The sequence below is a fragment of the Mesoplodon densirostris genome, chromosome 11 (genome assembly GCF_025265405.1).
Source record: "Mesoplodon densirostris isolate mMesDen1 chromosome 11, mMesDen1 primary haplotype, whole genome shotgun sequence".
Lineage (NCBI taxonomy): Eukaryota > Metazoa > Chordata > Mammalia > Artiodactyla > Ziphiidae > Mesoplodon > Mesoplodon densirostris.
This window is the reverse complement of record NC_082671.1, coordinates 29,579,489-29,593,240: the sequence shown is the minus strand read 5'-3', so window position 1 is coordinate 29,593,240 and position 13,752 is coordinate 29,579,489. Positions and strand designations below refer to the sequence as shown.

Sequence of the window (13,752 nt, the reverse complement as noted above, 5' to 3'; positions counted from 1 at the left end):
TCTGGAAATGTTGGAGAGATAAATAGTAACAGTGAGTATAGGAAATTCAGTTTGAATTTTAAGAACTATTATTTAGCCCCAAACTCTAAAATTCTACAGTTTTTTAATCCTTAAGAGTTTCTGAAGCCCACTCCATGTTGAAAAAAAGAAAATGTACTAATTTTTTTCTGTCATAACTATATATTCTTTTGAAAAATACACATTCATTTAGTTATCTTAAGTATTAGAAATAACACAGCATAAGAATATGTGGACTTATGTTTTTTTTAATATTGTCATCACTAAAATGGGAAATTCATAAGACCAAAATATTCAGATGAAAAGAAACCAGTCATCTGAATGATTTGTTTACATAATGTTTACATCTAGATACACCGAGGTAACATTTTGTAGAATACTGAACTTTTTTGGTAATCATCTTTCTTTACAATTGTGTTGAAAAGTTTTGGGCTTATTATGGTACATAAAAATACCAAAAGCTCATAAAAATGTACATATGTGTGTTTTAGGTGTTTCTATAATATTAGGAGACTTTTCTTTGAATATTGCATTCCTGGTTTTTCAAAAGTAACTCTGTGTGTGTGTGTGTGTGTGTGTATGTATGTGTATCCATCTGTTTATTGCTGTAGATATAATGCTCCCATTATCCTGGGTGTGGGGGAGAGTTTATATGCCACTGTATATAACATTATCATCAAAATGATCTACTTAAATGATTTTGTGTGTATGTGTGTGTATACAGACACAATTCCTTCAGAAGACACCTACCAAGGCAAATGCAGGTTTCCAGTGTTGATTTTGGCATGGGCACAGAACCCATTTTACAAAGAGGAGAAACAACAACCAGCATTGGGAGAATAAAACCAGAGCTCTACAAACAGAAATCAGTTGACTCTGAGGGCAACAAGAAAGAAGATGTCAAAACCTGTGGGAAGCTTAACTTCACCCTCCAGTATGATTATGAAAATGAACTTCTAGTTGTTAAAATTATCAAAGCCTTAGATCTCCCTGCTAAAGACTTCACAGGAACTTCTGACCCTTACGTGAAGATGTATCTTCTTCCAGACAGGAAAAAGAAATTTCAGACCCGTGTGCACAGAAAAACTTTAAATCCTGTGTTTGATGAAACTTTTCAGTTTCCTGTAGCATATGATCAACTAAGCAACCGAAAACTACATTTCGGTGTGTATGATTTTGACAGATTTTCTAGACATGACATGATTGGGGAAGTGATTTTTGATAATTTGTTCGAAGCCTCTGATCTCTCCAGGGAAGCCACAGTATGGAAAAATATTCATTGTGCTACCACAGTAAGTTATAATTCCACCAATGTTTTCCTTTTTATTTGACCTGCAGTGATAAAATAGACTAATTTTTACCCACATTAGTTCTACAAATTAGAGAATTTATGTCCTAAAGACCTGCAAACAGAGTATGTGATTACATACATATATAATAATTCAGACACTTAACACTATGTAGGTAACATTAGTGATTGTATAAATAAAAAATCTTTTCTTTCAACGTCTAACCTTTGTTTCTACACTTTCTGTTTGGGGAAATTCATTACTTCACTGTATTGGACATTTCTTGTAATTTGCCAAAAATAGTAGGCCTTTTCTCTTGTAAAATATTTATCTGTAACCTATTATCAACACTCAATTTCTTCATAGTTTTTTTTTTTTTTTTTTTTTCTTTTTGCGGTATATGGGCCTCTCACTGTTGTGGCCTCTCCCGTTGCGGAGCACAGGCTCCGGATGCGCAGGCCCAGCGGCCATGGCTCACGGGCCCAGCCGCTCCGCGGCATATGGGATCCTCCCAGACCGGGGCACGAACCCGTATCCCCTGCATCGGCAGGCGGACTCTTAACCACTGCGCCACCAGGGAGGCCCCTCTTCATAGTTATTATTGACTTTCATTATTTAAGATGATTTTGTTCCTCAGATTAAACCTAAAATGTACTTTGATGCCACTGGAAACTCCTTGATTTTATCTAAAACAACCCATTCCTTCAGGAGATTTTGTGGAATTGATACGATTGTAGCATTTGAAATGCCGAATGATCAAGAAGTAATTGTTTACATTAGAAATTTTCCTTTTCATTACAAAATGCTTTTTCTGATTATAAAATAATTTAATATTGAAAATTTTAGAAACAGGGTAAAAAACATAAAATTAAATAATCCATAATGCCATGAATTATATGTAAAAACGGCATATTTCTTTCTACTTTTTTTTCTATGAATGTTTTAAAAGAATTAAGATCAAACCAAGTTTAAATTTTTTCACACTCATTTTTTTGTGCTATATATGTATTAGTACATGATATTTAAATATATGATCCATTTTCCTAACCATTCTTTTATTGTTGGACATTTGAATTAGGCATAAATTTTGTTAGACTAAAAATTTGTTGCATTCTCTATACATAAATCTCTTTTTAATTCAAGATTATTTGTCCAGAATAGAATTGGAGAAACAGAATTAGGGAACTGGTCTCTTTGGAGGTTAGATTGCTAAATTTTTTTCATTTATTAGTTTTTAAATGAAGACATTTAATTTTTTACTACCAGGTTGTCTTAACATCTTTTGTCTAAGTTTTACCACAAATTATAAACTAGAAATGTTGAAGTTTTGGACAGTGACAGGGATTATTTAAAAAACAAGAAAACTGTTTTTTAATTCAAAATAGCTCCTTTTGTGTTTCCCCCTTATTAATGTTTTACTAAGTACAACCAGTATTTAGGGTTATTAAATTTTCATTATTGAGTTTTTATTTCATGGTCTCCACTGTGATAATCTATTAGGGAACAAACTGGATCTCTTTTGATTTCATATTGTTTTTCACATTATTACTTATATTCCTACAGGGATAAAAGTGGTGAAGAGTGAATTTTACTGTTTTAAATATATGACACCTTCTGTAGAATTCTACAAATGCAGATAATAATTAACTGTTAGGTTATTTCTCTTGATTCGCCAATCTTATATTAGTCCTTCTTTTATTCATTCAACAAATATTTGCTGATTGCCTACTCTGTGTTTGATGTACTGTAAGTACTAGGGGTGCAACAAACGTTACCATACAAAAACTGTTCTGTTCATATATTGGGGTTCAGGTAAGTAACCCCTAAGTGAAGTCTAAAAATTAACATAATTTTATAGGTGATTGACAGTGGATTATTTTTTTTTTACATTCATAAATTTTTGTATTCCATACTGGTCCTTAAAAAACAGTAAGAATCCCTTGTGGAAGCTTCAATTTTTGACTGCTAATAGAACATAAACTGTTTTTTTGGTAAATATTAATGAATTCTTCAATTTTATTTTCAACTCTCCCATGTGCTTGAAGTATTAATTTTTTATTTCTGCTGTAAAAATTACCACAAATGTAGTGTCTTAAAATAACACAAGTTTATCACCTCATATTTCTGTAGGTTAGAAGTCCAACATAGGTCTTATTGGACTAAAATCAAGGTATTGGCAGGGCTCTGTTCCTTTCTGGAGCCTCTAAGGGTGGTCCATTTCCTTGCCTTTTCCAGATTCTAGCAGTCACGGGCATTCCTTGGTTTAGATTTAACCCACGTGAGCAATCTATGATAAGCTTCCCATCACAAGGTTTATAATATTAATTGCATCTGCAAAGTCCTTTTTGCCATGTAGGTAGCATACTCAGGTCAGGATATTAGGAAGCAGCCATCTTTAGGGATACCTTTATTCTGCCTACCACAACATAGACATTTTCATTTCAGTATTCTGGATATGAAAGGAAGTATGCAGATAATAATATGTATTATTAAATTATTCTAGTCAAATGACGTTTCTCTTTAACTGGAACAGTGAGCCACACACTGTTCTAGATACTGTTTATGACTTTTTTGTTGCAAAGATAGTGATGAAACCTAAATTCCTTGACTACGGGACCAAAGTTCACAGTATACACTAGTATCATCTTTATGGTTAATGTAGTATTTAATTAAAACTTCTCAAGCTTTTGAAAAATTATTAAACAATTTTATATTCTTATATTAATAAAAATGAAAAAAATAATGTGAGTTGAAATTTGCTTAAGAAACTGTCTTTTCCTACTCACACATCTTTAATTTTAAGTAATTTCACACAGAAATTATAGAATGTTCTAGAAAGAAGGAGAAAGGAAAAAAAGTAATGTAGTCATATACCCTCACTAAATACTTGTTGAATAAATAACTTAGCATATTTGCATATAAGGCCAAGTGAAAGAATGTATGTTAGTACAAATCTCCCAGAAGAAAAAAAAAAAAGTGCAATGATGTACCTTTTGATATGCTTGGTTATATTTGTTGACATTAACTACTTTCTGTAGGCAAAAATTATTCAGTGTGTAGCACAAATTAAAAATTATTCAGTGCCTAGCACAATTTCATATGTAAAATAAACCAGAAATATTTTAAATTTATTGTTAAAAATCCTAAATGGTTGAAACAAGAGGCACGTATCATGTATTTACAATTTTATTACCAATAAATTATTTCTATGCAAGAGGGGTTAATATTTTTATCAGGAATTAGCAGGGCTTTTTTAAAATTTCAGGTTGAATGAAAATAAAAAAATAAAGGCGTGTCTTTATTCTGTGCAAAACATTAGTTTTCACTTTAGAGCGGTATATTACAAATATGGCAAGCCAGTTGGCTCTTCAACTAACAGAAATATCTTTAACATAGGGAAAAATCACATTGGAGGACAGTGTGTACCCTATGCCTCTACTTCTGTAATGGGAAAGAGAAATATATATTCATATTCAGTTATATATACAAAAAAAGTTCTATATGAGGAGACACAAGAATTTAATAATAGTTGTTACCTATTGGCAAAAATAGTAGAAGCTGGATGAATATGGAGAAGGAATGATTTGCAACATATTCCTTTATATACATTTTAAGCTTAAACTATGCGAGAATAATATTATTCAGATTTTAATTAACATTTTTTCAGAAAGTCCTGTTTAATAAATACTAATGTATTTTGAATATATAAATGTAGTTTTCTTATACATACTCAAGAATCCATTGAAAGTTTACATAGATAAGGAAAAGCTTTCCTTCTTATGAACAGAACCACTTCATTTTGCATATTTATTTATTTACTCATCTATTCAAAGAACATTTTTTTTTTCAGCACCAACTATGTTCTAGACACTTAGGAATTCTCAAAGGAGTAACTGTGTGTGTGTGTGTGTGTGTGTGTGTGTGTGTGTGTGTGTGTGTGTGTAACCACACTGACCTGGTTTATAGCTATAAAATGCTTGAATCTATTATCTTCTAACTAAGGGTCTATCAAATATTATTTTTTTGAATATTTATGTTTTGTAAATAAGTTCATTTATACTATTTTTTAGATCCCACTTATCAGTGATAACATATAATATTTGTCTTTCTCTGTGTGACTTACTTCATTTAGTATGACAGTCTCTTTATTTCATTCTTTATTATGGCTAAGTATTATTCCTATTTCATTGTATACGTGTGTGCGTCTATCTATCTATATATATCACATCTTCTTTATGCATTCATCTGTTGATGGATATTTAGGTTGCTTCCATATCTTGGCTATTGTAAATAGTGCCACTCCAAATATTGAGGTGCATGTATCTCTTCAAATTAGAACTTTCCTCTTTTCTGGATTTATGCCCAGGAGTGAGATTGCTGGATCATATGGTGACTCTATTTTTAGTTTTTTAAGGAAACTCCATACTGTTTTCCATAGTGGCTGCACCAATTTACATCCCCACCAACAGTGTAGGAGGATTCCCTTTTCTCGACACCCTAGCCAGCATTTGTTTGTAGACATTTTAATAATGGCCATTCTGACTGATGTGACACAATACCTCATTGTAGATTTGATTTGAATTTCTCTGATAATTAGCAATATTGAGCATCTTTTCACATGACTGTTGTCTTCTTTGGAGAAATGTCTATTTAGGTCTCCGGCCCACTTTTTGAGTGGGTTGTTTTTTTTGTTTTTGTTTTTGAGTTGTATGAGCTGTTTGTATGTTTTGGAAATTAAGCCCTTGTCAGTTGCATCTTTGCAAATATTTTCTCCCAGTACGTAGGTTGTCTTTTCATTTTGTTTATGGTTTCCTTTGCTGTGCAAAAGCTTGTAAGTTTGCTTAGATCCCATTTGTTTATTTTTGCTTTTATTTCTATTGCATTGGGAGACTGACCTAAGAAAACATTGTTACAACTTATGGCAGAGAATGTTTTGCCTATGTTCTCTTCTAGGAGTTTTATGGTGTCATGTCTTATATTTAAGTCTTTGAGCCATTTTGAGTTCATTTTTGTGTATGATGTGGGGTAGTGTTCCAATTTCACTGACTTACATGGAGCTGTCCAGCTTTCCCAATACCATTTGCTGAAGAGACTGTCTTTTCTCCACTGTATGTTCTTGCCTCCTTTGTTGAAGATTGACCATAGGCATGTGGATTTATTTCTGGGCTCTCTATTCTGTTCCATGGATATTTGTCTGGTTTTGTGCCAATGCCATGCTGTTCTGATTACTGTAGCTTTGTATTATTGTTTGAAGTCTGGAAGGGTTATGCCTCCAGCTTTGTTCTTTTTCCTCAACATTGCTTTGGCAATTCTGGGTCTTTTGTGTTTCCATATAAATTTTAGGGTTATTTGTCCCTCCCTTCTGGCAACCACCAGTTTGTTCTTTGTATCTGTGAGTATATTTCTGTTTTATTGTGTTTGTTTTATTTTTTAGATTCCACATATGAGTGAAATTACATGGTATTTGTCTTTCTCTTTTGATTTATTTCACTTAGCATAATACCCTCAAGTTCTATCCATATTATTGCAAATGACAAGATTTTATTCTTTTTCTATGACTGAGTAGTATTCCATTGTATACATATATACCACATCTTCTTTATCCATTTATCTATCAATGGAAACAGGTGGTTTCCATATCTTGGCTACTGTAAATAATGCTGCAATGAACATAGAGGTGCATATATATTTTCAAAAGAGTGTTTTTGTTTTCTTCAGATAAATACCCAGAAGTGTAATTGCTGGCCCATATGGTAGTTCTATTTTTTCATTTTTTAAAGGAACCTCCACACTGTTTTCTATAGTGGTTGCACCAAGTTACAATTTCCACCAGCATTGTATTCTCTTTTCTCCACATCCTCACCAAAATTTTTTTCTTGTCTTTTGATAATTGCCATTCTGACAGGTGTGAAGTGGTATCTCATTGTGGTTTTTGAGTTGCATTTCCCTAATGATTAATGATGTTGAACACCTTTACATGTGTTTATTGGCCATCAGTATGTTTTCTTTTGAAAAATGTCTATTCATGTCCTCTTCCCATTTTTTAATCAGGTTGTTTGCTTTTTCAATGTTGAGTTGTATGAGTTCTTTGTATATTTTGGCTGTTAACCCCTTATCACATATATGATTTGCAGATGTCTTCTCCCACTCAATAGGCAGCCTTTTTGTTTTGTTGATAGTTTCCTTTCCTGTACAAAAGCTTTTTTAATTTGATCTAGTCCCATTGGTTTATTTATGCTTTTGGTTTCCTTGCCTGTGGAGACACATCCAAAAAAATATTGCTAAACCAATATCAAAGAAGTTACTGCCTGTTATCTTCTAGGAATTGTATGGTTTTGTTTCTTACATTTAGGTCTTTAATCCATTTGGAGTTTATTTCTTTATATAGTGTGAGAGAGCAATCAATTTGATTCTTTTGAATGTAGCTGTCCAGGTTTCCAACACCATTTATTGAAGAAGCTTTATCCCATTGTATTTTCTTGCCTCCTTTGATGTAGATTAATTGCCTAGCTAAGTGTAAGTTCATTTCTCAACTCTCTGTTCTGTTCCATTGATTGTTTTTGTGCCACTACCATACAGTTTTGATTACTGTAGCTTTGTAGAATAGTTTGAAGTCAGGGAGCATGACACCTCCAGCTTTGTTCTTCTTTCCCAAAATTGCTTTGGCTATTCAAGGTTTTTTGTGGTTCCATAAAAATTTTAGTGTTATTAGTCCTAGTTCTGTAAAAAATGCCATTGGTATTTTCATAGGTATTGCACTGAGTCTGTAGATTGCTTTGGGTAGTATGGACATTTTAATTGTATTGATTCATCCAATTCATAAGCACAGTATATTGTTCCATTTATTTGTATTGTCTTCAATTTCTTTCTTCAAAGTCTTGGAGTTTTCAGAGTAAAGATCTTTCACCTTCTTGGTTAAATTTATTCCTAGATATTTTATCCTTTTTGATGCAGTTTTAAATGGAATGCTTTTCTTTATTTATCTTTCTGACAGTTTGTTATTAGTGTATAAAATGCAACAGATTTCTGTATATTAGTTTTTTGGGGTTTTTTTTTTTTTTTTTTCTGCGGTACGTGGGCCTCTCACTCTTGTGGCCTCTCCCATTGTGGAGCACAGGCTCTGGATGCACAGGCTCAGTGGCCGTGGCTCACGGGTGCAGCTGCTCTGCGGCATGTGGGATCTTCCCAGACCGGGGCACGAACCCGCCTCCCCTGCATCGGCAGGCAGACTCTCAACCACTGCACCATCAGGGAAGCCCCTGTATATTAGTTTTTTATTCTTCAATGTTACTGAATTCTTTTATTAGTCCTACTACTTTGTTGGTGGAGTCTTTGACACTATATATAGTGTCAGGTCATCAGAAAACAGTGACAGTTTTACTTCTTCCTTTCCAATTTGGATGACTTTTATTTCTTTTTCTTGACTAATTATTGTGGCTAGAATTTCCAGTACTATGCTGCATAAAAGTGGCAAGAATGGGCATCTTTGTGTTGTTCCTGATCTTAAAGGAAATACTTTCAACTTTTCACCATTGAGTATGATATTAGCTATGGGTTTATCATATATGGCCTTTAATATGTTGAGGTATACTCCTTCTAGGCCCACTTTGATGAGACTTTTTATCATAAATTAATGTTGAATTTTATCAAGTGGTTTTTCAGCATCTATTGAGATGGTCATATGATTTTTATCCTTTGTTTTGTTAATATGGTGTATCACATTGATTAATTTGTGTATATTGTACCATCCTTGCATCCCTGGAATGAATCCAACTTGATCATTCTCTCTTTATCTTTAACATTTGCCATTTTAATTATAATATGCCTTGGTGTGGATATCTTTAGATTCATCTTGTTTGGGACTGTCAGTGCTTCCTATACCTGGATGTGCAGAGGTTAGGGAAGTTTTCAACCATTATTTCTTCAAATATATTTTCCATCTCTTTGTCTTTCTCTCCTTTTTCTAGGAACTCTGTAAATATTATAATGCTTGATTTTTATCCTAGAGGTAAGGTCCCCTAAACTCCCCTTTAACTTTCCTTTAAAAAAGGAAATCCTTTCTTCTATTTGCTGTTTTGATTGGGTGATTTTACTATTCTATCTTTTATATTGCTTGTTTTTCTTTGTCATATAATCTGCTGTTGATTTCCTCTAGTGTATTTTTATTTCAGTTATTGTACTCTTCATTTCTGATTGATTCATTATTATATTTTCTAAGTCTTTGTGAAGTTTTCAATGAATTTTCCCATTCTTTTCCTGAGTTGGGTGGGCATTTTTGTGACTGTTTCTATGAACTCTTTCAGTTAAATTACTTGTTTCCATTTCATCAGGCTTTTTTCTGGGGTTTTATTTTGTTCTTTTGTTTAGAACATATTCTTCTGTCTCCCCATTTTGTTTGACTTTAGATTTTCTTTCTATGAATTAGGCAAAACAGCTAATTCTCTACAGTCTTGATGGAGTTGCCTGTGTGGCTGAATCTCCTGTGTAGGTTACTTGTGCCTAGTGGCTTTGGCAGGCTGGCTGGAGTGGGAGCAGTCCATGCCAAGTGTGGTTTCTGGGTAGTGCTGTGCCTGAGGCCACCTTGTGGGGCACTGAAGCTGGTTCGGGTCAGTCTGGAGGGCAGTACTTTGGGAGTGCTACACTGGATGTCACCTTGGCAGGATGGCTGGGGCTGGGGCTGGAGTGGGTATGGGCTGGGAGGAGTCCCAGAGGGACTCAAACAATGGTGAGTCCCTGGTACCTCTGACCCCAGAGAGGGGTCCAGTAGTGCCCTGCTCATTTGGAAGAATCTCTAGGATTAGTAAATAGATTTTCTTCTCATATAGTTTAGATGCTCTTTAAACTGCTATCTTTTTAACGGTATCCCAGAACAGGCAAGTCTATGCCCGAGCCCCTCAGCAATATCCCTCCCTACTTCAGGTTACTGCAATGAGGGTGTGGTTCCCATAGATATCATGTCTCTGTCTTTCCTACCCATTTCTATATGGTCCTTCTATGTTCAGTAGCTGTTCAATCAGTCCTCAGGTCTTCTGGAGGAGATACTGTATATGTAAAGTGTAGATTCAGTATGTCTGTGGGAGAAGGTGAGCTAAGGGTCTTCTTATCCTGCCATTTTGCCCTTCACCCCAGCACCTATTCAACATTTTTTTTTTTTTTTTTGCGGTACACGGACCTCTCACTGTTGTGGCCTCTCCCGTTGCGGAGCACAGGCTCCGGATACGCAGGCTCAGCGGCCATGGCTCACAGGCCCAGCCGCTTTGTGGCATGTGGGATCTTCCCGGACCAGGGCACGAACTCATGTCCTCTGCATCGGCAGGCGGACCCCCAACCACTGCCCCACCAGGGAAGCCCCCTACTCAACATTTAACAACAGACTGTTAAAAGGGACTTTGTCTCACAAATATTTTATATTCAGTAAATCACCAGAGCCTAAGTTCTTTAGTGACTAGACTTCACTTCCTGTTAACTACAGCCAGAGACAGAGACAGAAAAAGACAGAGAGAGATAGAGGCCCATGAATGATAGACAAGCTACATGGTGATTGCACTCTTTACATTTAGAACAATGTAGGAATTTAAATTGGAAATTATGTAGATGCTATGAATATAGGCAAAAAAAATCATCTTGCTTTTTAAACAACCACAAATATTATTATTCAAAATTTAACTTTTAGATATACATTAACTTTGAATTTTTGTTTTGTGCAGCAGAATGCCGTAATGAATATTACAGGAATGTACTACTTAAACTGCTAATAAAAGGCTAATATAATCACTGTTGTGGACTCTGGAACAAACTGACCATGGCTTTGCATCCTTGCTGTGTCATTTATCTGTATGTCTTTGAGTAAGTTACTAGATCTCTCTAAGTCTTAATTATCTTATCTGCAAAATGGGGATTATGAGAAGGTGAACCATAGTTTGTTGAATAGACTAAATAGATGCCTAGCATAGAGCCAGACATTTGCAAATGCTCAGTATACATTAGCGGCCAAGAAGTATAAACAGAATGATATCACTGGAATATGGTTTTGGTGTTGTAGTTGACATATTAAATAGGAAAGAAGATCTTGGTGCTAAAAATGGCTATGTCCTATTATAATAGTGAAGATAGTTTTAGGTGGTATGCTTTTCTATTTAGGTCAGAAAGTTTTGTGTGAGAGATAATTTAAATCTATTTAGTTACTGTATGCTGTGATTCAGTGAGTAGATACTATTTCTTCTTTTATGATATATATACTCACACTGATACCTAGCATGCCCCTCATCTCCCACCTGACTTGACTCTTCCTTTTCCACTGGGCACGTCTCCTCTTTTTTTCCTCACCAACCTCTGCATGCACTTATCAAATGTATCTTATAAAACCTCAAGAGTTAATGATGCTGGTTATCTTCCGTATGTTCCTTTCCAATAATCTTCACCCTGTTTGGTGCCTTAAGTGGCTGGCCTGTTTGTCCACAAACTCTCTGCTCTCTGAGTTCTGGCAAGAGCTGTTAGGACAGAAGGAGAATCACATTTGGATATGTATTCTCTTTAGATCTTTCTCTGAGAGATTGCCTCAGGATGGCTATGTCCTTTATCTGAGGGTACCGTTCCTCTCAAATTAGGCTATTATTATTACCACTTCTTTCTGAATTCAGGTAAATGTCCCCACCCACTTGCCCTTTCAGACGTAGGGGTCATTACCACCTCTACTCTTACCCGCACCAGGGCACCACACCATCTCTTGTGGTTTCCCTACTTCCTGCTCACATCACTGTAGATGGGCCCATCATTAAGCCCTTTGGAATTACTCTAATTTGTGTGTGTCGTTTGTTTCTTCTTGTATCCCTGAATGATACCACAAAGAAAGAAAATGATTCCTGATTACAAATAGTTTAATTTCCTGTAACCTTCTTAGACCATGCCATGTGTCTAAGATGTTTCATGTGTTTAGTACCTTTAAGGAAGCTAAATTAGTCCATTAAATTCTTGATAATAAGACAAGGCCTTAAACCACAAAAAGAACCATTACATTGTTAAAATTTTCTAATCTTTTCTTTTTTTAACATCATTATTGGAGTATAATTGCTTTACACTGTTGTATTAGTTTCTGCTGTATGACAAAGTGAATCAGCTATATGTATGCATATATCCCCATATCCCCTCCCTCTTGTGTCTCTCTCCCACCCTCCTTATCCCACCTCCCTAGGTGGTCACAAAACATCAAGCTGATCTCCCCGTGCAATGCAGCTGCTTCCCACTAGCTATCTATTTTACATTTGGTAGTGTATATATGTGAGTGCTTCTCTCTCACTTCGTCCCAGCTTCACTTCCCCCTCCCCGTGTCATCAAGTCCATTCTCTACATCTGCATCTTTATTCCTGTCCTGCCCCTAGGTTCTTCAGAACCATTTTTTTTCCTTTAGATTCCATACATATATGTTAGAATATGGTATTTGTTTTTCTCTTTCTGGCTTACTTTACTCTGTATGACAGATTCTAGGTCCATCCATCTCACTACAAATAACTCAGTTTTGTTTCTTCTTATGGCTGAGTAATATTCCATTGTATATTTGTGCCATATCTTCTTTTTCCATGCATCTGTCGATGGACACTTAGGTTGCTTCCATGTCCTGGTTATTGTAAATACAGCTGCAATAACATTGTGGTACATGTGTCCTTTTGAATTATGGTTTTCTCAGGGTATATGTCCAGTAGTGGGATTGCTGGGTTGCATGGTAGTTCTATATTTAGTTTTTTAAAGAACCTCCATACAATTCTCCATAGTGGCCGTATCAATTTACATTCCCACCAACAGTGCAAGAGGGTGCCCTTTTCTCCGCATCCTCTCCAGCATTTATTGTTTCTAGATTTTTGGATGATGGTCATTCTGATGCGGGTGAGGTGATACCTCATTACAGTTTTGATTTGCATTTCTAAGGATTAGTGATGTTGAGCATCCTTTCCCATGTTGGCAACCTGTATATCTTCTTTGGAGAAATGTCTATTTAGGTCGTCTGCCCATTTTGGGATTGGGTTCTTTGTATTTTTGATATTGAGCTGTATGAGCTGCATGTATATTTTGGAGATTAATCCTTTGTCAGTTCCTTCATTTGCAAATATTTTCTCCCATTCTGAGGGTTGTCTTTTCATCTTGTTTACGGTTTCTTTGCTGTGCAAAAGCTTTGAAGTTTCATTAGGTCCCATTTGTTTATTTTTGTTTTTATTTCCATTTCTCTAGGAGGTGGTTCAAAAAGATCTTGCTGTGATTTATGTCATAGAGTGTTCTGCCTATGTTTTCCTCTAAGAGTTTGATAGTGTCTGGCCTTACATTTAGGTCTTTAAACCATTTTTAGTTTATTTTTGTGTATAGTGTTAGGGAGTGTTCTAATTTCATTCTTTTAGATGTAGCTGTCCAGTTTTCCCAGCACCACTTATTGAAGAGGGTGTCTTTTCTCTATTGT

The 13,752-nt window shown here is 35.2% G+C and overlaps 1 protein-coding gene across 1 annotated transcript in view; it reads left to right on the top strand.

Annotated features, from left to right (window-relative positions):
- SYT10 (synaptotagmin 10) overlaps window positions 1–13,752 on the top strand; it is a 75,856-nt gene that overhangs the window by 34,273 nt on the left and 27,831 nt on the right. The window contains exon 3 of the mRNA XM_060113105.1: window positions 743–1,310. Coding sequence (XP_059969088.1) covers window positions 743–1,310 — 568 coding nt within the window. The remainder of the gene's footprint in view (window positions 1–742; window positions 1,311–13,752) is intronic.